At 46.3% G+C, this 26324-nt stretch overlaps 1 protein-coding gene across 9 annotated transcripts in view; it reads right to left on the bottom strand.

The window, feature by feature from the left end:
* The window catches only part of CAPS2 (calcyphosine 2), a 146367-nt gene that overhangs the window by 84458 nt on the left and 35585 nt on the right, over nucleotides 1–26324 (bottom strand). For 4 of the 9 annotated variants that reach the window (XM_029597155.1, XM_029597157.1, XM_029597156.1 and 1 more), the window contains 4 exons: nucleotides 20729–20851; nucleotides 19279–19449; nucleotides 6068–6190; nucleotides 5576–5643 (listed from right to left, as the gene is read on the bottom strand). In XM_029597155.1, coding sequence (XP_029453015.1) covers nucleotides 5576–5643; nucleotides 6068–6190; nucleotides 19279–19449; nucleotides 20729–20851 — 485 coding nt within the window. The remainder of the gene's footprint in view (nucleotides 1–5575; nucleotides 5644–6067; nucleotides 6191–19278; nucleotides 19450–20728; nucleotides 20852–26324) is intronic. The other 5 variants (XM_029597161.1, XM_029597163.1, XM_029597162.1 and 2 more) reach the window with 3 other exon arrangements.

Raw genomic sequence — 26324 nt, 5'->3', positions numbered from 1 at the left:
CAAAGTAGTCTTCCAGATGCTGAAATGGAGCCAGAAATCAAGAACCAAAAGGTAGGACTAAACTCTGGCAAGTGACTGATGAGAATCCCTCAGTATACATGCAAATCTTATCCAAGAAACAAGATGGCCACCAGGGGGAAGTGAGGAGCACAGAGATGGGAGGATGGAACAGATAGTCCAAGGAGCCCACAGCACCACCTGCAGGCCAGAGGAGCACTCAGCATGCACTGCTACAAACATGTGTCTGAGAAAAACCAGGACAAACTCTGCCGATGCTCAGTCCTGCTGTAAAAAATATCCTTCTAGGTCCCTTAGAAATGCAGCTCTTTCAATGGGAACCTTTTCCTGAAACGAGTCTATCCAGGCTCCTATGAACTGAATGAGATGGGACCAAATTGGACTTGGAGAAGTTGACCAGGAACCCCAGAGACTGTGTCAGAGTTGTGGAACCTTGTGTTGGAGTGAGGTTAATACCACCTACTGGGAAGGCCCAGTAGGTCCTCATTGCCAATGAGTGGAAAACGGTGCAGAAACCTGACTGGAGTTTCACCCATACCAGCTCCTCTCCCCGCGGGTTGAGCCTTTGGATTCCAGGGGCTGGCAAGTCTTAGGTGAATGTCTCTGGTGAGGGCAAAGAGAGGTTCCATAGTAAGGCTATGGTCTAGGCAGGCGGCAGACAAAGATGGTCAGGTCACAAGCTATGGTAAATACCATGGGTCAGTCCAAGGGGGGCACGGTAAGATCGGAGCTGCAGAAGGCAGGGTAAGAGTGGAGATAAGGAGGCAAGGCAAGGCTGAGGACGAAGAGGCTAAGGAAGGCAAGGCTGGGCGAGGCAGAAGACGAAGAGGCGAGGCAAGGCTGGGCGAGGCGGAAGACGAAGAGGCGAGGCAAGGCTGGGCGAGGCGAGGCGGAAGACGAAGAGGCAAGGCTGGGCGAGGCTGAAGACAAAGAAGCGAGGCAAGGCTGGACTGAAGACAAAGAGCAGAGGTGAGGCGAGGCAAGGCTGGACAAGGCTGAAGACGAAGAGGTGAGGTGAGGTAAGGCTGGACGAGGCTGAAGATGAAGAGGAAAGGAACCGAAGCAGCAACTCACACTACCTGGATAATAGTCAACCCAATGCTGAGGCACTGAGGAAGAGGCAGAGAGAGTCTTTTATATGACTGGAGGGATCAGGGAATGGGTGTAGGGAGACAGATCCTATCACTTCTAGGACTGGAGGGATCAGGGGATGGGCGCAGGGGTATACAGAGTCCGTCACCTCTGGGTCTCCATAACTGATACAGGTGTTCCCATTCTGAAGTGAGGCACGTCTCCATAAAATAAAGCTTCTGATCGGACATCTGGCTTCTAATCCACTTTGTTATCCACTATGATGCCTCTCTCTCTTTACTGGGTGGTAACTCCTAATATGGAACTTAACGTTGTGTAACTACAGCAAGGGTTATTTTTCTCATCTGCCATTTGGATTCAAAATCTTCCCACCTCACAAGGTCTTCTTGCAGTTTATCACAATCTGCTTGAGATTTAACTACTCTGCATAATCGTGTCATCCGCAAATTTGATCACCTCACTCATCATACCTCTTTCCAGATCATTTATAAATATATTAAAAAGCACTGGTCCAAGTAGAAAAACCTGTGCTCCTAGCCAGTTGTGCTGCCTTCTCCAGGTCTGAAACGTTGCTTTACTACAAAGCCGCCTCATACGATGAGACAAGCACAAACCAGCTTTATTCAGAACATAATTATACTCTGCCACCTGAAGAAACACACTATCCATCTCAAAGGTCAGTTTGAAAACCATCCCCATTCTTTTCCATCCTGTACATCTTGGAATGCTGCACAACCCTCCACAGGAATCGTGATTCTCAATATCACTGCATAAGTCAGTGCATCCATTTCAGGAAAAAGTTAAGTTTTCCACTTCTTAGGAGATAAGGGGACACAGTCTCACCTTTTTTCTTTTCTGGTGTGTAAACCTTTTAAAACTGGCTTCAGGAGAATCCCATTCCAAAACTATAAAAAAAAATCCTTGACAAGACTTGAGCAACAGAAAACCCTCGCTGGCTTCCAAGTACTAGTCAAAATGGGATCTTCTGAGGTCTTGGGATCTTCCTCCACTGTTCCCTCAAACGTTTTGTACCCGCATGGAATGGGAAATGGAGGAGAACAACTCTTCTTCTTCACGAAACAGTCTGACCAAAGCAGAGTTCTCTTCCCCTTCAGGAAAAGGCCGCCAGACCAACCGCCAGTGGAAACAAACTGCGCTACCAGCCCCACCAGAACATATATCTGCTCCTGCTCCCTGAATTCCTCTCTCTCTCTCTGCACAACCATGAGTCAGTGGATCTCCTACCCCATTTGCCTCTGCACTGCACAACATGTACAGAGTGCAGGCTTTCCGTCACGGAATAAAAGAAAACTCACTCCTGGGATATAAAAAAGAGAAGCTTGCTTTTTTTCTTTTTTTTAACTCACTATGATGCTATCTGAAGCACTGCTGAACAACACTGAGCCTCCTGAAAGGAAACACAGTACTGTGCAGAAATCTTGCTTTTTTTCCTTTTACTTATTTATTTTGAATTTTTCTATGCCGGCGTTCATGTGGCAAAGGCATATCATGTCGGTTTACATTGAAACAGTTGTTAGATAATAGCATTACATGGAACAAGGGATTTGCAACTGGGGTAATAACTGGGGGGTGCAAACATCTGAAACATTAACATTCACAAATCGCAACAAACATTAACTTGAGTTGAGATTACATAAGACTAAAAATAAAGAATTGCAATACAATCAAAAAAATGTTTAACACTAGATTGAGAGATAACATTAAGAATTAAGAATTAAGTAAAAAGAGAAAGGTAAACTGATAATAACGACCTTTAGAAGGTGTCAATAGGGTGAATCAGAAACCAGCCCAGGTTTCTTTCTTCTTTCCTTTTTTTTTTATTTTTATTTTAGGAGGGCCAGTCAGAGAAGAGAGGGAAGTAGGAGGGAAAGGGGAAGAGAAATGGGAGGAAACAGCAATAGATTGAAAATGTGGAGCCCAAACCAAATCCTTGGCAGCCTCCCTGATCTAAGGCCATGCTCAACTGGGGAAGGGAGCAAAAGACTTTCACTGCAGGAGCTGCCCTTCCAATCCAATCCTTTTCAGACAGCTTAACTAGGCCTCATTTCAGAGCACGGCACATGCTCTCCCTACCATCAGCTGGAGACGGGGAATACTGATGGGCTGAGGGCAGCACAGGAGCCTAAGTAAAATGATATCGGCAAGTCTGTTACTATCTGCCTCCATCTGCTGGTTGCTGGACATAGCACACGCATTTGGACTGGTCTGGCTGGCTGAAGAGGAAATATTACATTCTGATAACAGAGCATTAAAAGAATTAACCACAACAGTATGAAGCTACTTTGCAAAACTGCTAGCCTGCACAATTCATGGCTTTGACGGAGTTGAAAGTAGATAAATTCATTATACTTCAAAGGCATAATTTTTACACTTAAAATAAAATTACAATACTGCATAGCAAATATTGCACTTAAGATGGCAAGCCAAGTACTTTATCTTGTGAGTTTTTGAGCAGGTTGGCCAATTATCCTTTATGCAGATATTTCTCCAAGATACTTACTATATCTGTGTTGGTTTTTTCTAACTTCTGGCAAACTCACAGCATATTGCAGATTCGACAGTGCTTGCCAGGCCAACCCATGCATAATTTCAGAGAAGTTTAATGACAAAGCCTGTGGAGCTGCAGCAACCAATAAGTTAATCCTGTGGGAATTCTGCATATAAAATTTTAAAATTCTGCATATTTTATATTAGTCAAAATAACACAATATACATCACAGTCTTTAAGTAATACAAGAAAAGTTATTACTCAAAAATGCAGAGTTTTAAATATTTTGAGCAGAAATGCCCTAGAAGTACAATATAAGAGTATCCCTTCTACCTCTCTCTCCCTACTCCCCTGACAAGTTTCCTTTTTACTCTGCTCTCTCAAATGCCAACTCCTCCCATCTCCACCATCTCTCCCCTCCTCCTCCAGGCTCAACCCCTTTCACTCTATCTCCACTCCCCAACTCTCTACTCCTAAAGTTTGACCCCTCTCTTATACAGTCAGCTCCTCCTAGCCCTCTGTCACACACATCTTACATAGGCTCCCTTTCTCTCTTGCACGCACACATACTCAGACACTCCCTCTCACGTGCATGCGAACGCCCACACACACCCTCATAGAGGATCCCCCTCTCTCACTTGCAGACACACACACACACACCCACCCTCACACATGCTCCCTTTCTCTCTCAGGCCTCTTTACTATATGTCTCTGCCCACGACACCACCAGGCTTAATTTTCAGCTGAAAGCAGGACGGGCTCTGTGAACAGCCCTGCATGCTTAATCTCCAGTTGTGAGCAGGATGAGCTCTGTTCACAGCCCGCCAGGACTAATCTTCGGCTGCAAGTAGGATGGGCTCTGCTTGCGGCCCATTGGGCATCGCTAGTCTTTGAACTCCTACCTCTCACATACACACACTACCCCCCCTCACACAAGCTCTCTCTCATGCACACACATGCACACGCTCCCACTTCCTCTCTCCCATGCATACACACCCTCTCTTACACACAAACAGGCTTCCAATCACTAACTCACATATACACTCCCTTACACAGGCTCCTGCTCCCTTTCTCTCTCTCATACACATATATATGCACCCTTCCTTGCTTTTTCACATAAACTCACATGCTCTCATTCTGGGCCTTTCAGTCTTCAGCTGCAAGCGGGCTGGACTCCACCTGCAACTATCTGGGCCTCCCATGATTTTTCGCCACGAGCAGAATGGGCTCCTCTCACAGCCAGCCGCAAGCGGGATGGGCTCCACTCGGGGCCCGTCTAAATTCTGTAACAAATATGTAAATTCTGCACAGGAGGAGAATTCTGCGCAAATTCCCCCAGGAGTAGTGTTCAAATTACTAGAATGGAAGTTAGAAAAAGGAGCTACATATTAACTTTTCTAAAGCAGGGCTTCCCAGACATCGCCTTGTACTCCACATAGCGATTTATCCATGATGTAAATTAGCATACCCTGGAGACCAATATATGCATATTTGCTATCCTAAAAATTTGTCTTGCTGTGGAGTCACCGGGAGAAGTGTTGAAAACCGTGTTCTAATGGTTGAAACTACCAAAATACAGATATAGTCTGTGTGGATGTATGTCTATAATTGTATATTTGTGCTTAATATATTATACATTACCTTAGGTAGGATGTAAATTAACATTATAATTATTATAATTCTGCATTTGTTTTTTATTTATTATTGGTTTTAATTATTTATTTATTGCAGGAATTGTCATTTTTAAGTTCTTACTGCTATTGTATATTTTCAATGGTGCAATCTACTTTGAACAATTTTGGAAAAACAGATTATAAATGTGTTTAATTACATTCCTGGATCAGACTCCTTTTTGCCTTGGGATGACTAGGGCTGGAGTATTAACAGTTTTGAAGAAAAATAGGAAAACCCTTTTTTTTTTTTATAAATCAGTCTTCAGGATGCAAGTTTTCTTACCTAGATAGCTGATCTATCATCACTTGCTCTACAACCGCCTGTTTTCTCCTCTCAGCGGCTAAGTCCTCCTAAAACAGAAACCAATTAAAATCAAATGAGCACAGTTAACTTAACAATGGCACAAAAAATCTGACTTATGATTCTGCAGAGAATGACAGTGTTGGGTTAACATTTGTTGCAGTGCTCTGTATTAAAAGAAGGTCGAACTGGTCATTTTTAATTTGAAAGTACTCTGGCATGCCCTTTTTCCATGCATGTTAAGTCTGTCAACAATATACTCAAAAAATGCAGGCTTTTCAAAAATATATACAGTTAAGACCAATTACTAAAACATATATGACAATCTATTACAGTTTTCTTAGATCATACACTACTCAAATGATGAACTCTTTGGAGCAGGGACTGTATTTTATAGTTCATCTATCTTCTTTTCCTAATGTACAGTATCTGCAAATTTACAATACTATGTAAAAGAATATTTGAAAAACGTACAGCTTCTAGCTTCCTTTTGCTGTGCTCCATGGAATAGGGCTTGCTGGTATAACACTGCTGCATGAGAGCCTTCTTATCAAGAGCTGTTAAATCTGCATCACCTCCGTCTTCAGGCTGTGCTTTCTAAAGACATAAATCGTAACACAGTACAACGTGACAATGGGATCAGAGTTCCTTGACAGGATGTTTAAGACCACGTTACACTAAACAATCCAGTCCATGCGAAAAGCAGAGAAGTAAAGACAACAGGAACAAGCCTGGGTCTGAAATTACCATACCTGTCAATTCCTCCTCATTATGAGAGATACACTCGAATAGAAACATAGAAACATAGAAATGACGGCAGAAGAAGACCAACCGGTCCATCCAGTCTGCCCAGCAAGCTTCACACATTTGTTCTCATACTTAACTGTTTCTCTTGGCTCTTAGTAACCTTATGTTCTAATTCCCTTTTCACCCCCACCATTAATGTAGAGAGCAGTGCTGGAGCTGCTTCCAAGTGAAATATTAAGTTTGATTAGTTGGGTAAGCGGCAGCATAGCTCTCTGCCATGAAGCAGAGGGCAATGCTGGAAATGTGTGAAGTATCAGTTTTTCTTTTCCCCTGTCATTGAAGCAAGGAGTCATGCCGGACATGCACCGAAAGTGAAGAATGCCTTGAAAGTCACATTAACTATCATCAAATATTGAAAAGCCTAATAATTGGTAATACCTATAAGCCCATGAACCCATCCCTGTTTTTTTTTCTTTTTTTCTTTTCTTTTTTTAATTGGGAGATGGATGCCCTTCATCCTTCTACTCTGTGAAGGTGGACACCTACCACCGGCCACTGGCATCCCGCTCCGTTAATGCCTCTGTGGCTACTGCCGCTCCATGCAGTGTTTTACTACCTGCTCTTTATATGCGTCCTCTAGAACTGATGGATCCCATCCCTGGGTTTTTTTATTATTTATTTAATTGGGAGATGACAGCCCTCCATCCTTCCGCTCCGTGAAGGTGGACACCTACCACTGGCCACTGGCATCCCGCTCCGTGAATGCCTCTGTGGCTACTGCCGCTCTGTGCAGTATTTTACTACCTGCTCTTTATATGGACACCTACCACTGGCCACTGGCATCCCGCTCCGTGAATGCCTCTGTGGCTACTGCCGCTCCGTGCAGTATTTTACTACCTGCTCTTTATATGTGTCCTCTAGACCTGATGGATCCCATCCCTGTTTTGTTTTTTGTTTTTGTTTTTTATTTAATTGGGAGATGACAGCCCTACATCCTTCCGCTCCATGAAGGTGGACACCTACCACTGGCCACTGGCATCCCGCTCCGTGAATGCCTCTGTGGCTAAAAATAAAAAAGAATAAAAACTGCCGAGTCCACCGTTGGGACCTTAAGGAGTTCCAGTAACTCCTCAGGGAGGGGATTGAGCTTTTCCATCGCCCTGCTGACTTTTAGAGAAGATTCAGGTGCATCCCATTCCCTGGCTATCAGTTGCATAAAGGTGAGATGGGTAGGGAAGGCTCTAGCTAAGAGGCGGAGGCCCGCCAGAACGGGATCCCCCTTCTTCCTAGACGTGGGGGGTCCTGGCACTTCCTGTGGCAGGTCAAGGTCCAGCTCCTGAAGGATATGGGGAATGAGATCATCTAACTCTTCTTTCTGAAAAATGCGCAAAACTCTGGGGCAATGCAGGAGGGTCCCCAGGCTGCCCCCCAGGGACCAAGGGCTGTAAAGGGGTGAGAATCGGGGGTGGATTGTCCAGGAGATCCTCCATCTCCTCTCCCTCCGGTCCTGCACATGCTGCCCCCGAAGCCAAAATGGCCGTCGTTCCCGCCAAAGACAGGATAGGGGCCCACCCAGCCAGATGCAGGAGCGCCGCAGCGTGCGAAGAAGGCCGTCTCATCGGCAGCAAGATGCCCTCCCCACCAGGGAGGCACTGCGAACACACTCCCTCGTGGGAGAGCCGGGACCCCGGCTCCCCGCAGGCAGCAGAGCGCTCGGATCGCGGCATTCACGCCTCGATTGAGACAACAAAAAGGGGGGGGCCGCGAGGTAACCAGTGCCGCGGGCAGCAGGGAAACGAGTCTGCTGTGCCCCGGCCCCCCTGTAGAGCACTTGCTCTCCCCAGTCGGCGGTCCCAAGGAATGTGCGTCTCGGCACTGTGGGCCGAATCGTGGCACGGGGGAGAGAGGCTGAACCCGTCAGCAATCACCCCCAAAGAAAAGCAGGTCCAGCAACCTAGACAAAAAAGGAATAATTCCCAAGGACTTACCCCAAAAATCACACACAGTGAGAGAGAAGTAAAGGAAAACAGGCGAATCCCAAGCGCAGAGCAGATTGCAAGTTGGAAGGGGCAGTGCTTGAGAAATAAACTATGCTTCACGCATATCCAGCATAACTCTCTGCTTCAACGGCAGGAGAGAAGAAAAACTGATACTTCACGCATATCCAGCATAGCTCCCTGCTTCAACGGCAGGGGAGAAGAAAAAACAACCAATAAGGGCTGTATAACATAGTCTGGGTACAACAAATAAGCATGGGTGTAGCTTGCTTATTGCGGCGGTTACTACCCCTACTGCCCCTAACTAATCAAGCTAGATATTTCACTCGGATGCAGCTCCATCACTGCTCTCTACATTAATGGTGGGGGTGGAAGGGAAATAGAACCAAGAGCTAAGAGAAACAGATAAGTATAAGAGAAAAAATGTGTGAAGCTTGCTGGGCAAGCTTCTACTTCTTCTTCTTGGTCTTCTTCTGCCGTCATTGTTTCTATGTTTCTATAACCTGCCTTTTTTTTTTTTTTTTTTTTTTAAACAAACTTGATTCACCAACAAAAAACAATATAAAGTAAAAACAGGGAAAGAAGAACAAATTCTAAAATCCCAGGGGAGCTAAGGCTCCCCAGCTCCTATCTGCTGGAGTCAGAAGAATACTGAGAGCATACTGAGGGTGCACTGGCTTATAGAGGAGCACCCTCAGAAGTTCTGTTCTGACTCCATCTGCTGGACGGGGGACATAACCCACCGTCTGGACTGATCCTGGTACGTACAGGGAATAAGTGCTTTCATTCTGTAGTACTCAAGACTAAAAAAGCAATACTTATGTAAGATACAGGGCTGGCATACATGCAGACATTTCATCTTTTATGCAGCAACTTCTAGTCATCCAGAGGTATTTTAAAGCTTATAAAATACAATTACAACTGGGTGAAACTGTAATTATAGTTTACTGCTCATAAACACACAGAGTGTGGTGTATGAGAATATGTACAGAGAAACCAAGAACCGAAAACATTTGAAGATCAAATTATTCCACTGCCACTAAAGCTGTCCCTTTACAGCAGGACTCCAGTGCACCATTGGGATAAAGTGGAAGAGGAACTAGCTTAGTGGGTAAACAACTGAGAACCAGGGAAGCCGGGGCTTCCAATCCACCTCTGCCACTGACATTCCTGGTAACTTCTTCCACTGCCTCTGGCACTCAGTCTGTCATCTCTTTGGAGCAGGGCCTTATTGTACCTCAATACTTATCACCATTGTACAGCATTGTGTATGTCCAGTAGTGCTATAAAAATATTTATTATTAAGCTTGTATTTTCTGTCAGTTCTGTGACAAAAGAAAATTATTCCTCACCTGCTAATTTTCGTTCCTGTAGTACCAAGGATCAGTCCAGACGGTGGGTTATGTCCCCCGTCCAGCAGATGGAGTCAGAACAAAAGCTCGAGGGGAGGTCCTATATGACCTCACTCCCAGTGCTACAATCCTCAGTAACAAGACTTTCAAAGCCAAGAAGAGAAGAGACGGAGGGATCAAGAAAACGCAACTGTTCAAAAAGTATAATTAACAATTGAACTGCTCTAAACCATGTACACAAACGGAACTTTCAAACCAAACCACAGACAGAAAAGAGTAGAGCTGACGAGCAGAGGCAGTTCCCAACAAAAAATCCCCCCAAATACTAGGGAGGGTGTCTGGACTGATCCTTGGTACTACAGGAACGAAAATTAGCAGGTGAGGAATAATTTTCTTTTCCCTTTACGTACCAGGATCAGTCCAGACGGTGGGATGTACCAAAGCTTCCCTACTACGGGTGAGCCGAAGAAAGCCCTGCTCGAATTACACTATCTCCGAAAGACCCGAACACGGGAGCACAAACGTCCAGACGATAGTGCTTGGAAAAGGTATGCAATGACTTCCAGGTAGCCGCCCTACAGATCTCCTGCGCGGATACAGACATACTTTCCACCCACAACGCCGCTTGAGCTCTTAGCGAATGAGCCTTAATCGACAGCGGTGGTTGTCTACCGGCCGTCAGGTTCGCTGAAATAATCGCACCCTTCAGCCAGCGGGCGATGGTGGCCTTGGAAGCCATACAACCCTTCCGAGGCCCTGACCAAAGTACAAACAAGTGGTCCGAGAGCCGAAAATCATTTGTGGATGCCAAATATTGCAATAGGCATCTCTTGACATCCAAAGATCGCAGTTGCCTAGAGTTCTCCGAAGAGAAGGAAGGCAATTCAACTGACTGGTTGAGATGAAAAGAAGAGACCTACCTTTGGTAGAAACGAAGGCACAGTGCGTAAGGACACCCCGCAGTCCGTGAAGTGCAGATAAGGTTCCCTACAGGACAGCGCCTGGAGTTCTGAAATGCGGCGCGCTGAAGTAATAGCCACCAGAAAAATAGACTTAAGCGTAAGATCCTTGATGGTGGCCATCCGCAAAGGCTCAAAGGGCGAGTCCCCAAGCACCCTGAGTACCAGGTTGAGACTCCAAGAAGGACAGGGCGGTCTGGACGGAGGCTTCAACTGTCGTACCCCCTTGAGGAAGCGGACAATATCCGGATGCGCCGAAAGCAGCGAATCCTTACCATTGTGGAGAAGCGCTCCCAACGCAGCCACCTTTACCCTAATGGAGCTGTACGCGAGTCCCATCTCCAGACCCGACTGCAAGAAGGCGAGAATCTGCGCGACCGAGGCACTACCCGGGATAAAAGAGCACGAGACGCACCACTCCTCAAAAACCTTCCACACCCTAACATAGGTGACCGAGGTGGACGTCTTTCGATCTCGTAAGAGCGTGGAAATCACAGCCTCCGGGTATCCCCGACGCCGGAACCTACGCCTCTCAAAAGCCAGGCCGCAAGACAGAAGCGATCCGCCGCTTCGAAAAATATGGGACCCTGCCTGAGAAGTCGTGGGAGGTGACCGAGACGAATCGGACCGTCGCGAGCGAGGTGTAGAAGAACCCCGAACCATGGGCGACGAGGCCATTCTGGTGCCACCAGGATTACCGGGCCTGGATGGGTCTCTATCCGCCGAAGCACCTTCCCCACCAGAGGCCACGGCGGGAAGACATACAGGAGAACCTGTTTATTTTATTTATTTATTTAATATTTCTATACCGGACTTCATGAATAGAATTCACATCAGGCCGGTTTACATGGAACTTAGGGGATAAACAAGTGTAACCAAACAAGAAGGCTGAAACAAGCAAAGTTACATAAAACAAGGGCATTGAACTTGGGGGCTAAAGTAGCCAGGAAGAAAGGTAGAGCGGAATTAGCAACAAATAAATAATATACAACTGGTTATGAGATTAGAATTATCTCATTCCTTAGGCTGAGTCCGAAGTGTCATTTTGACTAGGGGAAGGCTTGGAGGAAAAGCCAAGTCTTCAGTTGTCTTCGAAAGGTGTGAAGGCAAGGTTCCAGTCTTAGGTCAGTCGGAAGTCTGTTCCAGAGGACAGGGCCTGCTGTGGAGAAGGAACGTTCTTTGGTGGTTTTTAGACGGGTGTATTTTGAAGGTGGGACTTGAAGGGTTCCTTTATAAGCTTCTCTGATGGGTCTTTCGGACGAGTGGTGTTTGAGAGGGTTCTGAAGGTCTAGTGTGAGCTGTTGGTGGATAGATTTGTGGATTATAGTGAGAGCTTTATATAGAATTCTATATTTTATTGGCAGCCAATGTAGGTTTCGAAGGATGGGGGTAATGTGAGCACGGCGGTTGGTATTAGTTAGGATTCTGGCTGCTGCGTTCTGGAGCATTTGCATAGGTTTTGTGGCTGAAATGGGGAGCCCCAGGAGTAAGGCATTGCAGTAGTCTGTTTTCGAGAATAACGTGGATTGAAGGATGGTTCTAAAGTCCTGAAAGTGGAAAAGGGGTTTGATTCTTTTTAAAACTTGAAGCTTATAGAAACAGTCCTTGGTGATATTATTAATTGATTTCTTTAGATTCAGATGATTATCTAGTATAATTCCTAAATCTCTAGTTTGAGAGATCTGTGGGTCCAGAGCTGTAATGTTGGTGTTGGTCGAGTGTTCAGGGGAGATAAGAAGGATTTCCGTCTTGGATGCGTTTAGAACCAGGTTCAGGCTAGAGAGGAGGCTTTTTATGGACTTTAGGCAATTTTCCCAGTAGTCAAGCGTTTTTGGCAGAGAATCTTTTATGGGGATCAATATCTGCACATCATCTGCATAGAGGTAATGTGTTAGTTTTAGGTTTGTGAGCAGATGGCAGAGGGGCAGTAAGTAGATATTGAAGAGGGTCGGGGATAGAGAAGAGCCTTGTGGGACGCCTAGCGTTGCTTTATAAGTTGGTGATTCTCTGTTGTTGACTCTAACCTTGTAGCTTCTATTTTTGAGGAAAGAGTTGAACCATCTGAGGGCGAGTCCAGCAATTCCAATGTCAGATAAACGGTTTAGAAGAATGGCATGGTTTACCGTATCGAAGGCTTCTGAGATATCTAGGAGGACCAGTAGGTATGAAAGGCCTTTGTCAAGACCCAGAAGGATGTGGTCTGATAGGGAGATGAGGAGGGTTTCTGTGCTGGAGGATTTCCGGAAACCGTACTGTGAGGGGTATAGTATTTTATGTTCCTCGAGGTAGTCAGAGAGTTGTGTGTTCACAATTTTCTCTGTGAGCTTTGCTAGAAACGGAAGGTTGGATATAGGTCTGTAATTGGAGAGTTCTTTTTTTTTTTTTTTTTTTAATTTTTAATTTTGCAAATTTCAATAACTCAAAACATTTTACATGTTCCAGCAAATGAGCATAATATTTCCATCATTTAAGGTAACTTTTTACAATTATCCAAATCTCAAATAGTGCCATCAAATACAAAATTAAGAAAAATATATTTAGAACAGAGATGGAAAACTGAAATATAATATTACTATTGCTCTTGTTACTTTTATACAACATAGGAGAGATCCATTTCCACTTTAGAGCAATTTATCAAACATATAAAAGAAAAGGAAAACTGAGAGTTAGGCAGTTATATATTAAATCGCTGATTCAGCCTGGATCTAATGTCCACTGATGTGATTGTATAAAATTGCCGAGCTGGTCTGGCTCATAAAAAACATATCTATTCCCGGACACTTTCATAACACATTTGCATGGGAACCGCAGAATAATCTGGGCTCCATGACTTCTAGCTATAGGTAACAATGTCAAAAAAATTTTTCTTTTTCTTTGTGTTTCCTTAGAAACGTCAGGGTATATCCATACCTTCTGGTTTAGATATAAAACAGATCTATTTTGCAAGAACTTCTTCATAATATTTTCTCTGTCCAATGGTGTTGAAAATTTTACCAATAAAGTTCCTCTTCCTTCTAATTGCTGTTGTTGTGTGGTCTCTAGGAATTCAGTAATATTTAACAATACATTTTCACCAGATTCCATTTGGTTCTCAGGTGCTTCTTTAAGGTCAGACACAAAGTATGCCTTAATTATCTTAGGTTGTTCTTCCAAAGTAATCTCAAGAACATCTCTCAAATAGCTTTTAAATTGTTCTTTTGGAGATATTGAATTGCATTTGGGAAAATTCAATACTCTAATATTGATGTTTCTCAAGCCGTTTTCAATTATTTCTAACCTCCTGTTAGTAACCATATCAGTTTTTATCAGCGTATCTTGTACTGTCTCAATTTTATTTATTTTCTCCTCCATTTGAGTCATTTTCTTCTCCTGTTTCTCAACTGACGCTTTCAAGTTGCCACAAGTTTCTTGCATTATTTTCATAGGGCCTGATATCGTCATTAAAGAGTTTTGAAGTGTGGCTATAGCTAGCCATAACGATTCCAAGGTAATATTCTCAGGTTTTTCTAGCGGTTTCAGCTCCGGGAAAGGAGTTGCTTGTATAACAACGTTTATATTTTCCTCAGCTCTAAGCAATTTTGTGGAATTTTCCAAGGCCATTTCCTCTCCTCCTACGGCTCCAAGGCTTTCGGAGGGTTCCCCTCCCCCCTCCGGGGTTGACGCCATTGGTCCTCCCTCCATAGCCGAAGTTAAGTTCTCCCCTGCGAAACACCCCTCGGGTAGACTCACCCCTTCCAGCGCGTTCCGTTGTAGAGGTGATTCAGTGCTCGCAGATTGTGTCCATGTCGGGGGGGGAGGTGTCAGCGGGGCTCCAGGGCTTAAAGTTGTTTCAGCCGCATGCGACAGCGTTTGCTCAGCGGGTGTCGCTAGCGCGGGCCACACTGGATTTACTGCCGGGGAATAAAACTCCGCAATAGTTGTTTGCTGCAGTGTCGGGCTCGGGACACTCGAGGAAGCCTCTCTGACCCGAGCTTTTCGCTTGGTATGTGGCATTTCTGCCAATTTCCAAAAAGGTAAAATGAGGTAATTTCTTGCAAACACTGCGGAGCTCCAGACACCATGTCCTCTCAGTGAGACGCCATCTTGGATCTCAGGAGAGTTCTTTTGTATCCAGGTTGTGTTTCTTCAAGAGGGGTTTGAGAAATGCAGATTTTAGCTCATCTGGGTAGTTTCCTTGAGTTAGGGAACAGTTTATGAAGTTAGTCAGTGCTCTAGAGATGGTGCTGGGGATGAGGAGCAGAAGTTTAGTAGGGATGTGGTCCGTCGGATGGCTGGATGGTTTCATTTTTTTAAGGGTTGATTCTATCTCCAAGGTGGTTGTGGGTTCGAAGGAGTCGAAGGTGGTTCTGGGATGATGGGTGGGATTGGTGTCTAGAGCTGGGGTCATTGGGTTCGTGGGAAGAAGTGCCAGTGTGTTTGTGATTTTATCTTGGAAGAAGCGTGCTAGTTCATTGGCTTTTGATTGAGCCTGTTCATCTGGTATAGTAGGGGCAGCAGGTTTTGTGAGTTGGGATACGAAGGAAAACAGGGCCCTGGCATCGTATTGTATATCATGGATTCTGCTTGCATAGAATTTTTTTTTTTGTCTGTAGAATAGAGATCTTGTAGAAATGAAGGGTACGTTTGTAATCAGATAGAGTTGTGGAGTTGGGGTTGTTACGCCATAAGCCTTCTTTGTGTCTGAGGTCTAGCTTCATCAGTTTAAGTTCTGGAGAGAACAAAGGTTGTTTCTTTTTTTGTGACCAATTGATGGTTTTCGTCATTTTAGGACAGAGTTTGTTGGCTATTGATTCCGTGATGTTGCTCCAAGAGAGAAGGGCCGCGTTGGGGTTGGAGATATCCATATTGGGAAGATTTTTAGTTAGATGTTCGCCAAGAGTGTCGGAGGGACATACTTTCCGGAAGTGGATGGTAGATTGAGGTTGAGATTCAATAGGATTTACTTTGGTGGAGAGAGTAGTTGATATCAGGGAGTGGTCTGACCAAGGTATAGGGGTGCAGTCTGGAGAATTATAGTAAGACAGGTTAGAATTAATGAATATGAGATCAAGCGTGTGTCCTGCTTTGTGGGTTGGTTTATTGATGATTTGTTCAAAACCCATGGCTCTGAGAGTTGAGAGTAGGGATTCAACATTAGGAGAGAGAGGTGAGGCATCAACATGAAGATTGAAATCCCCCAATATCATAGCCGGAGAGTCTGTGTTGATGTATTTGGCGATAGTTTCTATGAGAAGGGAGGCTTCGGTGTCTAGTATACCTGGTGGAGCGTAAACCAAAAGAATTTGGATATGTTTTGACTTGAACAGACCTAATTCCAGTTTTTTTGTGGGGGTCTTGACTGGTTGCTGTGTGAAATAGAATTCTTTCTTGGCGGCTAGTAGAAGCCCTCCTCCTTTTTTTTTGAGTCTTGGGATTGAGAAGAAGTCGTAGAGGTGTATCGGTAGTTGGTTTATCAGGAGAGTGTCAGAGCTTTTTAACCAGGTTTCTGTGATGGCACAGATGTCTGGTTTGGAATCTAGTAGGTAGTCATTGAGGATGTGGGTTTTCTTAGTGAGGGATTGGGCGTTGAAGAGTGTGAGAGAAAATAAAGTGAGTCCTAATAGCTGGGTGAGAGGTGAAATCATGATGGGGATGAGTGATCTCTTAGTGTGGCTTAAGGGACGTTGTAGCAGTCTCAAGTTGTGAGAGTAGTGATGATGAATGACGGGGATGAGGTAGGTTAGCATATTGGCTTCGCAGGTGAAGTAGGGAATGAAGGTAATTGTGAGGGGGAGTTGAAGAAATTGGTTTTTGGGACTCCTGTATTGTGATGTTCTTAGCTAAGGTTGTTGGTGCTTGGATGAGCGAGCTCGAAAGATTTTTTTTTTTTTATGTATAAGGGTTATTAGGGGTAGTTGATGAAAGTTCGTTTGTTTGTCTGTCTGATGTGATTGAGTGTGGTTAGAGTTGGAGGTCCGTAGAGTGCTGGTCTGTGAGTCCGAAGGGTGCTGGTCTGTCTGTGAGTCCGTTGAGTGCTGGTCTGTCTGTGAGTCCGTTGAGTGCTGGTCTGTTGAGTCCGATGAGTGCTGGCTGTGGGGTGAGTCCGTTGAAAGATTCTGCTAGGTGTAGCTCAGTTAGGAGAGAGGAGCGGTGCAGAATGCAAGTGGAGTGGTTGAATGAATGATGGTGGGTAGGTGGGTGGCTACGTCTGGAGGTAGGACTGAGCTGCCGGTTGAAAAAGCAAGTGGGTGCTTTGTTTGGAGTTGCGCGACGTCTAGGGCCGTCTCTGCCGTTTTAAAGGGCTCTGGAGGAGCCGAGGGAGACGTCGGGGTTTCCAGGGCGGGCTTACCAGTTCCCTTCCAGTCAGTTATTTTCTTTTCTCCTTTGTTTCCTTCCACCGTCCTTGTGAGAGTCTAGTTAGGTGTCCACCTCCCCTGGCCCTGAAGGGCCGACGCCGACCGCGCTGGGAGGGCCGACCCTAGCCGAGGGTGGAGCGCAGGTTCGCGGTGCAGGGAAAATAGTGACCACGTACGGATAGTGGATGGTTGAAAGGAATATGGCCTGGCTTCGGGCTTCAGGGGCTGCACGAAGGGGCGCACAAAGGGGCGGGCCCCTTTGTCGCGCTCCTTCGGCGCGCTACGCCCGGTGCGCGACACCGGGAGGAGAGATGGTTTTAAATCCTCTCGGCGACACCTGATGACGTCACCGCTGCGCCGTATATTGTCGTGGGCTGCAGGGAGGCGAAGGTAAGTGTGGCCAGCGGAGCGGAGGGCCGGAGGGAGAAGCCTCGTGGTCGGTCTGGAGCCCGTTGGGGGGAAGGGTGCGATCGAGAGGCCTTACCCTGACGGGCTTGCAGCGCCGACCGCGCAGGCCCGATCCACCAGGTCCCCCGAGGTCTGCCGGCGAAAGACAGAGCTGCCGGGAGGAGAGAGGGTTTTAAATCCTCACCGCCGGGACCTTAAGCAATTCGAGGAAATCCATAGGGAGAGGATAGAGCTTTTCCATAGCCCTGCTGACCTTGAGAGAAGCCTCTGGAGCATCCCACTCCCTGGAGATCAACTGCAAGAAATTTGGATGGGTGGGAAAAGCCTTGGGCAGGGGCCGAAGCCCTGCCAGGAGGGGATCCCCCTTTCTCACCTTAGGATCCGGAACAGCGGCTCCGGGGGAGGACCAATGTCCATCTCTTGAAGTATATATGGGATGAGACCATCCAACTCCTCTGCTTGAAATATCTGGAGTACCCGTGGGTCGTCGCCCTCCATCTGGGCCGACCCACTGGGATCCTCCCCGGTCGAATCCTGAGAGGGGTCCGCCTCCGGACTTACGTGGCAACCCCGCGACGGTCCCGCGGGTGCCCTGGAGGGTATCTGAGCCGTCCCTAATGGCTGTCCCAGTCCCAGCACCGAAGGACCCCCAAAAGAGACGTCCAGACGTGGCAGTTTAGCTGGCGTAGGACCCAAGGCAGGATCCAGGGGCTGGCTGCTTTGTAGGAAGGCCCGGTGCATCAGCACCACAAACTCCGGCGAAAAACCTGGCAGTCCCGGGGCAAAACCTCCCGGGACGTTTCCAGCCGGTTGTCTGCCCTCCTGCTCCATCCGGGGGGCCAAAACCGGAGGAAGCGCAACATGTGATTCCTCTGCCTCATTTTCTGACCCGCGGCCTCCTCGTCAGAAAACAAGATGGCCGCCGTTCCCACACTCAGCAGGAACGGGGCCTGACGCCGCCGAAATGCGCTCTCCTCGCTGTGGTCTCCTGTGCCATCCCCCGACTGCGTCTTGTCTTCCTCCGCTGGAAGGCAGGACGAACAAACCCCCTCCGACGAGAGCCGGCTTGACTGCCGGCCGCACGAGGAACAGGCCGCCGCGCGCGGCATGACCCGCAGTTAGGGGAGGCAGGGACGAGCGCCGCCGTAGCGAACAAACCAGCCCCCCTCTCCAGCGATTCGCGCCGCACACCCCGCCTCCCTGCGATCCGAAACTACCACCGGGGAATGAGCTTCACGGGGCCGCAGATCGCCCATGCCAAACGGGAGTGGCGGGAGGGGGGGGGGAGCCAAACCAGTGCCAGTCGCAACGGCAAGAGGGGAAAAAGGTCCTGAAAATTTAAGGGAGGAGAAAAAAAAACCACACACCCCCAAAACGGACCCCCAAGAGGAAGAAAATATAGGAGGAGAGAGAAGCTGGATCGCAAGTTCCTCTCCTTATAGACCAGCCACCCAAAGTAGCTGAAATCAACCCCCTGGAATTGTCAAAGACAGATTTCTGCTTTGTCTTTTTTTTTTTTTTTTTCTTGATCCCTCAGAAACAGGAAAGGCCTAAAAACCAGATAACCTGTGCTGGGGACTAACCAGTCCCCTGCTCACATCTGCTGGAGTCAGAAGATACTGAAGATTGTAGCACTGGGAGTGAGGTCATATAGGACCTCCCCTCGAGCTTTTGTTCTGACTCCATCTGCTGGACGGGGGACATAACCCACCATCTGGACTGATCCTGGTACGTACAGGGAAACAGAGCTTACAATCGGGTACTGTCAATCAGGAAACCCCGAAGAAGGATAGCTGTCACTTAGAAAAAAAACTACCTTGAACAGCACAAAAGATATAAAATACATATGTATGACATCGATACTGTACATTTTAATGCATTTGCTACCTCCTTCCTTGCAGACAGTTGAAGCTGTGCATTTTTGTTCCCTGCAGCTCTCTGGGAATGCTGTTTGTACCCCTCTTTCATTTCCGCTTCATACTGCTGGTATTTTAATTTGTATTTATCGGATGGTGTTGGCAAATTCTCTGGAATTATCTTTTGCTCTAATGTCGAAAGCTGGAAGCAAAGAATACTCATGACTGTGTGAAATAACAGCTCTGTGCTATACTGTATATCATAGTGACAGCAGAGCTATTAGGACCACCCAGTATACCATTTAACACTAATGGGATGGATGATGCTTGATATTACACTTTCCATTTTGAAAACAAAAAAGGGTAAGCATGCATATAAATAAGCTTGGCAACTTTCTGATTATGCCCGACAGAAAACTATTTTGCTGGCAGCCAGCATAAATACACATTTGAGCAAACCTAACAGTACAAGTTTAAAATGTCTTCCCTTCTGAGCATAAAAAAACAATGCAGCATTAAATGAATTAGCATGTAGTAATAGTTTTATAAATCACAAATCTTACATTTACTTTTTTCAGCAACATTGCTGTTTTACAGTGGTATCCCACAGCAAATGTATACTTAAATCAAACACATACTGTAATAGCCCAATTTTCAGAGCACTCAGCATTAACCAGTAAACTATTGCACTATATAAAGTAGGAATGTTCAAAGTAACCAGATGCAAATGTCAAGCCTGTGCCTTCTAGTGCAAGCCTTGTAAATTCATCATTCAAATGATTAAATCAGAGATGGAGAACCCCAGTCCTTGAGTGCTACAAAGTACATCAGGTTTGCAGGATTTCCGTAAAGAATACTCAAGAAATGTATCTGCATGCATCTCATCCAAGGACCCACTTCATTTGTATGGTTTGCCTATTCTGAAAACTAAAGCTGTTTAAGGCATTAAGGGACTAGAGTTCACCATCCCTGCCTTAGACAAATTGCTTCACCCATCTCTATGTAGAACTTCAAATTAAATTTTATATGTTGAGGGGGACATTTTGAAACTGTCCACATTAGGATAAAGACTGTGCATACTTTTTATCTTGGGGGCTGCACCAATTATCAAAGCAGAGGCATGCACATACTCTCTTTCTGAAAATTGCCTTGGGTACATACTATATGCAGCCATTTGTGTCTTTTAAAGTGAGTACAATTTTGCTTGAAAAATGTGTGTGAAGATTTGAAAAAGTTATAATGGGATTGGACCCACTAACCTTTTTAAACAAATACAGAACTGGAAAAAAGCCTTACTGAACCAGGTCCCATTATTTGCAAGCTAAGGTGAGTAGGAGGGAGACTGCCAAGCCCCCCTAAAAAGTACTAACTACTTAGCATCATCCATTTTGCAACAGGAATGCACTTTACGAAAAGTGGAACTTTCTTGGAATTGATATTCTAACTTCAGATCATGCTCTCAGAACTTATTAACAACTGACCTGCCGACTGCGACAGCGTCGTGCATTAGCAGTCTGTAATGGTGTGCCCCAACTAACCGTTGAAGAGGAATCAGGAGGACCAAAGCGAGGATACCTCTTACTGAGTGGAGTATAATTATTCTGCTAGAATATAAACAAAAACTAAACATAGTACTTTATCCAATGTTGAATGCTAATTGGTTAATCTCCTCAACAAATGTTAACGTGCCTGAAATCCAAGTTCTGGCTACAGTCCTTTTACCTCAAAAGTTTGCTTAGATTATTTCTTTAAATCTATTTAAAACTCATTCTCTTGTTCTTTTCTATGTTTGCCAATAAAAGCTTTAATACAAAAAAAAACAAACCTCATTCTCTTAGGCAATTTTGGTACTTTTATTGCATTTTCTCTCAACAAGGGATACAAACTTCAATATAAAGAAGTTTTCTTTTTGTTCTTTTTACCCAGCTGTTTCCTCCAGCTCCTTTGTACTTCCGGTTTAATCAGAACCAGGGCTGGGATCTGGCGCCAGGAGCCTTCATTTGCAACTATCCAGTGAGTTTTTCCACTATTTTATATCCCCTCCTGTCACTGCAGAACCAATCCTAGGCCAGTGACCAGGCACCAGGAATTCTTGAGGAAACTTACAATCATAGGAACTGAATTTGGCCATCAGGTGTCTCCCTTAAACAATAAATAATAGAGAAAAAGAGCAATCTGTTGCAAACTTCACAACATCACTCTAATATATATAGGTCTGGGTGTCAGCAAGCCACTTACGAGATCTCAGTGGGTCCCTGCTGAACTTCTCAATCATTCACCCTTTTTTTTTTTTTAAACAATTTGCTCTTTGTAGGTAAAATATAAGGAAAAAGAAAATGATTCCTTACCTGCTAATTTTCGTTCCTGTAGTACCACGGATCAGTCCAGACAGTGGGTTATGTCCCCCTTCCAGCAGATGGAGTCAGAGAAAACCTTGAAGAGCGCCCCCTTATAAGCTGGCACACCCTCTACTTCCCTTCAGTATTAAGAATATCAAAGCTTAAAGAAGAGAAGATGGATGGATCAAGGAGTCCAAATTTCCAACTTGAAACAACGAATATGACATATGAACTTTGGTAAAAAACCAAACTTGCAAATTGAACAGTAAGAGAACAGTACTGTAGTTCCAACCCATTGGAGCAGAGAGGCAATCCCAATCCCAGAAACCTTAGGGAGGGTGTCTGGACTGATCCGTGGTACTACAGGAACGAAAATTAGCAGGTAAGGACTAATTTTCTTTTCCCTGTACGTACCCGGATCAGTCCAGACAGTGGGATGTACCAAAGCTTCCCTACATAGGGTGAGCCCCTGATAGCCCTGCTCGAATTACCTGATTGCCAAAGGAGCCAAATTCCGGTGGCTGTAGATTCAAGCGTTAGTGCCGAGCAAAAGTGTGCAGAGATTTCCAGGTAGCTGCACGGCATATCTCATGAGGTGAAACAGACTGGCTCTCCGCCCAGGAAGCCGCTTGAGCCCGGAGTGAATGGGCCTTGATGCCCAGTGGAGGAGGGCGGCCAGAACCAATGTACGCTGCCGAGATAGCTTCTTTTAACCAGTGAGCAATCGTGGTTTTAGAGGCCTTGGTTCCCTTCTTGGGACCGCTCCACAGGACAAAAAGATGGTCCGATAAACGAAATTCATTAGTCACCTCCAGATAGCAAATGAGGACACGCTTGACATCAAGTTTGCATAGATCTCTGGAATCCTCCTCTGAGAAGGACTGCAATTCTACCATCTGATCCATATGAAATGTGGAGATCACCTTAAGCAGGAAAGAAGGCACAGTCCGTAAGGAGACTCCCAAATCCCTGAAATGGAGGTAGGGTTCTCTGCAGGATAGCGCTTGAAGTTCAGAAATCCTGCGGGCAGAGGAAATAGCCACCAAGAAGACTGTCTTGAGGGTGAGATCCTTGAGGGTAGCTGAGTGCAGTGGCTCAAATGGTGGCCCGCCCAGAATGCGAAGAACCAAATTTAGGCTCCAGGAGGGACACAAGGAGTGTACCAGAGGCTTTACGTGCTTCACACCCTTAAGAAAATGGACGATGTCCGGATGAGCAGAGAGAGGAGCTCCCTCCCAGTGATGGATCAGGGCACCAAGGGCAGCTACCTGCACCCTTAGGGAATTGTAAGCCAATCCCTTTTCCAGACCCCGCTGTAAGAAAGACAGTATCTGGGCTATTGAAGCGCTATGCGGAGAAACAGCCATGGAGGTACACCAGGTCTCAAACTTTCCAGACCCGGACATAGGAGATGGATGTAGAAGTCTTTCTAGCCTTGAGGAGGGTTGAGATAACAACCTCTGGGTAACCTCGTCGTCTCAGTCGGTGCCTCTCAAAAGCCAGGCCGCAAGACAGAAGCGATCTGCCTGGTCGAAAAATACCAGACCCTGGCGCAACAGATGTGGCAGATGCCCCAGGCGGAGAGGACCGTCCACTGCGAGGTTGATCAAGTCCACGAACCACGGCCGGCAAGGCCATTCTGGTGCCACCAGGATCACCGGTCCCTGGTGCATCTCTATCAGTCAAATTACTTTTCCCACCAGGGGCCAAGGTGGGAACATGTAGAGCAGGAGGTGCTGAGGCCAAGGGAGGACTAAGGCATCCACCCCTTCTGCGCCATGCTCCCTTCTGCGACTGAAGAATCGTGGAGCCTTTGCGTTCCTTAGGGTGGCCATTAGGCCCAGATGGGGGGTTCCCCACTGCCTGAAGAGAAGTGCCACCACTTCCTCGGACAGCTCCCACTCCCCGGGATCTATGTGTTGATGACTTAGGAAATCTGCTTGAACGTTGTCCACCCCTGCGATGTGGGACGCCGCTAGGCAGGAGAGGTGGACCTCCGCTCATGCCATCAACTTGTCAGTCTCCTGAGAAACATGCCGACTCCTTGTTCCCCCTTGACAGTTGATGTACGTTACCGTAACTGCATTGTCTGACAGTATCCGTACTGCTTGACGGAGGACCAGGGGGAAGAAACGCTTCAAAGCCAGGCGCACTGCTCTGGTTTCCAGGCGATTGATCAGCCAGGTTGCTTGCAGCACCATCCACTTCCCCTGTGCCGATTTCGTGCAATACACTGCTCCCCACCCGGAGAGGCTGGCATCCATGGTGACAATCACCCACTGTGGGATCTCCAAGTCTACCCCATGTAGTAAGTGGTCCAGGCTGAGCCACCAGGTCAGGCTGGCCTTGGTTACATCTGACAGCGGCAGGGGGGTGTGAAATTCCCGGGAGATAGGCTTCCAGCGGGAAAGCAAGGCTTTCTGCAAAGGACACATATGCGCAAAAGCCCAGGGAACCAGATCGATAGTGGATGCCATAGTATCCAGAACTTGGAGATAGTCCCAAGCTGTGGGAAGCGGGAGACAAGTGAAGCGCTGCACCTGAGATATGAGGGAGCGGGCTCGGTCCAGATGAAGAAATACTTTGCCCACTACGGTATCAAAGTGTGCTCCCAAGAAGTCCAGTGACTGAGATGGAGTAAGGCTGCTCTTGGTGAAATTGACTACCCATCCTAGGGCTTGAAGGAGATGCAAAGACCCTGTCGACCGCTCGCTGACACTGTACCAAGGATTTCGCCCGAATGAGCCAGTCGTCCAAGTAGGGATGGACCAGGATCTCCTCCCTCCTGAGGGCCGCCGCCACCACCACCATCACCTTGGTGAAGGTGCAGGGAGCGGTAGCCAGGCCGAAAGGCAGAGCATGAAACTGAAAATGGTGATCCAGGATCTTGAAGCACAGGAAGCACTGATGAGCCTTGAGGATGGGAATGTGAAGGCAAGCCTCCATCAAATACAAGGAGGCTAAATATTCTCCGCCATGTACCGCCACTATTACGGAACACAAAGTTTCCATCCTGAAGTGTGGGATTTTGAGGGTCTTGTTGACCATTTTGAGATCCAGGATTGGACGGATGGGAGTCCTCCTTCTTGGGAAATATGAAGTAGACGGAATAATGGCCTGACCCTTCTTCCGCCAGAAGCACCAGGAGAATCGCCCCTAAGGCCAAGAGTCTGTCGATCGTCTGACGTACTATGCATTGCTTCTTCAGTGGACCGCAAGGAAAGAAAAGGAACCTATCTCTGAGAGGTCGAGCAAATTCTAATGTGTAACCGTGCTTTAGAATAGCTAGGACCCACTGATCCAAAATAATCTTGACCCACTCCTCATAGAAAAGGGAGAGACAGCCCCCTATCATGGGAATCAAGGAGTGGGCCGGCACGCCTTCATTGCAAAGATTTGGAAGCTGCTCCCTGAGCGAGGCTATCCCTGGTTGGCCTCCTGCCACGAAAGGAATGAGAGGCAGGTGATCTGTGCACAGCCGATCTTGATTGATGAAAATGCCGTTGGCCCCTGAAACGGCTTCTGGTAGAACTGAACGCCCTGGAAGTCGGTGGACGATCTTCTGGAAGCTTATGGACCTTATTCTCTCCAAGGGACTTGATGATCTGTTCCAGATCGTCACCGAAGAGCAACTTAATTATTTATTTACATATTTTTTACTATACCGACATTCAAGACAAGTTTCTTATCACACCGGTTTTATGTCGAACCCAAATTGGAAAAAAAGTTACAAATAACAAGTATCTTCAGATCAAAATTGAGGAGAGAATTAAATATAAAATGTGGATAAGCTGAAACGCTAAAGTATAACAAGGGGTATGAATAACGTATAACAAGGGCTGAACAAAATACAATGTAGAAAAAAACCTTGTGAGAGGGAAACAGGTAAAGTACAGATTATCTCGGCACATAGTCCTGATCATGAATAGGGACAGAGTTGAGATGGGAGGTGTGATAAGGGGGGGGGGGGGGAGGGAGAGGCCACGGGGTTGGGAGAGGAAAAGGAGATTAGACGTAGAAACAGCAAGAATTGCACGTTAACTGTGTCGGGCGTCCGTGTTTGTGTCGCAGGATCTTAAGAAAAGGCTTGTACGAATAACCAAGTCTTCAATTTCTTTCTAAAGGTGAGCGGGCATTGTTCCTAGCAAAGATCTGAGGGTAAAGCTTTCCAGTGCGCAGGTCCGGCGGTAGAGAAGGTGCGTTTTCTTAAAGAGGGGTGGAGCGATCAGGGACGTTTTGTAGGCAGTTCTGATCGGTCTGGAGGATGTGTTAATGTGGAACGGAATGTTTAGCTGGAGAGAGGATTGCTTGTGGATAGTTTTGTGGATGATGGTGAGGGACTTGTAGAGGATTCTGAAATTAATGGGTAGCCAATGTAGTTTCTTGAGAATGGGTGTGATATGTTCTCTTCAATTGGAATTGGTTAGTATCCTTGCGGCGGCGTTTTGGAGCATCTGTAATGGTTTGGTGGAGGTTGCTGGGAGGCCAAGAAGTAAAGTGTTACAATAGTCTATTTTTGAGAAGAGGGTAGCTTGAAGCACTGTGCGGAAATCATGGAAGTGCAGGAGAGGTCTGAGCCTTTTTAGGATGTCTAGCTTATGGAAGCATTCTTTTGTTGTATTATTGATGAATTTTTTAAAGTCCAGTCAGCCGTCTAGTGTGGCTCCAAGATCTCTCACGTGTGAAGTTGTGGCTGTAGAGAGGTTGTTAATGGAGGAGTTGATGTCGTTGTTAGAGA

This window comes from Rhinatrema bivittatum, chromosome 4 (genome assembly GCF_901001135.1).
Source record: "Rhinatrema bivittatum chromosome 4, aRhiBiv1.1, whole genome shotgun sequence".
NCBI lineage: Eukaryota > Metazoa > Chordata > Amphibia > Gymnophiona > Rhinatrematidae > Rhinatrema > Rhinatrema bivittatum.
Note: the sequence above shows the minus strand (reverse complement) of the source record. Positions and strands in the feature narration are given on the sequence as shown.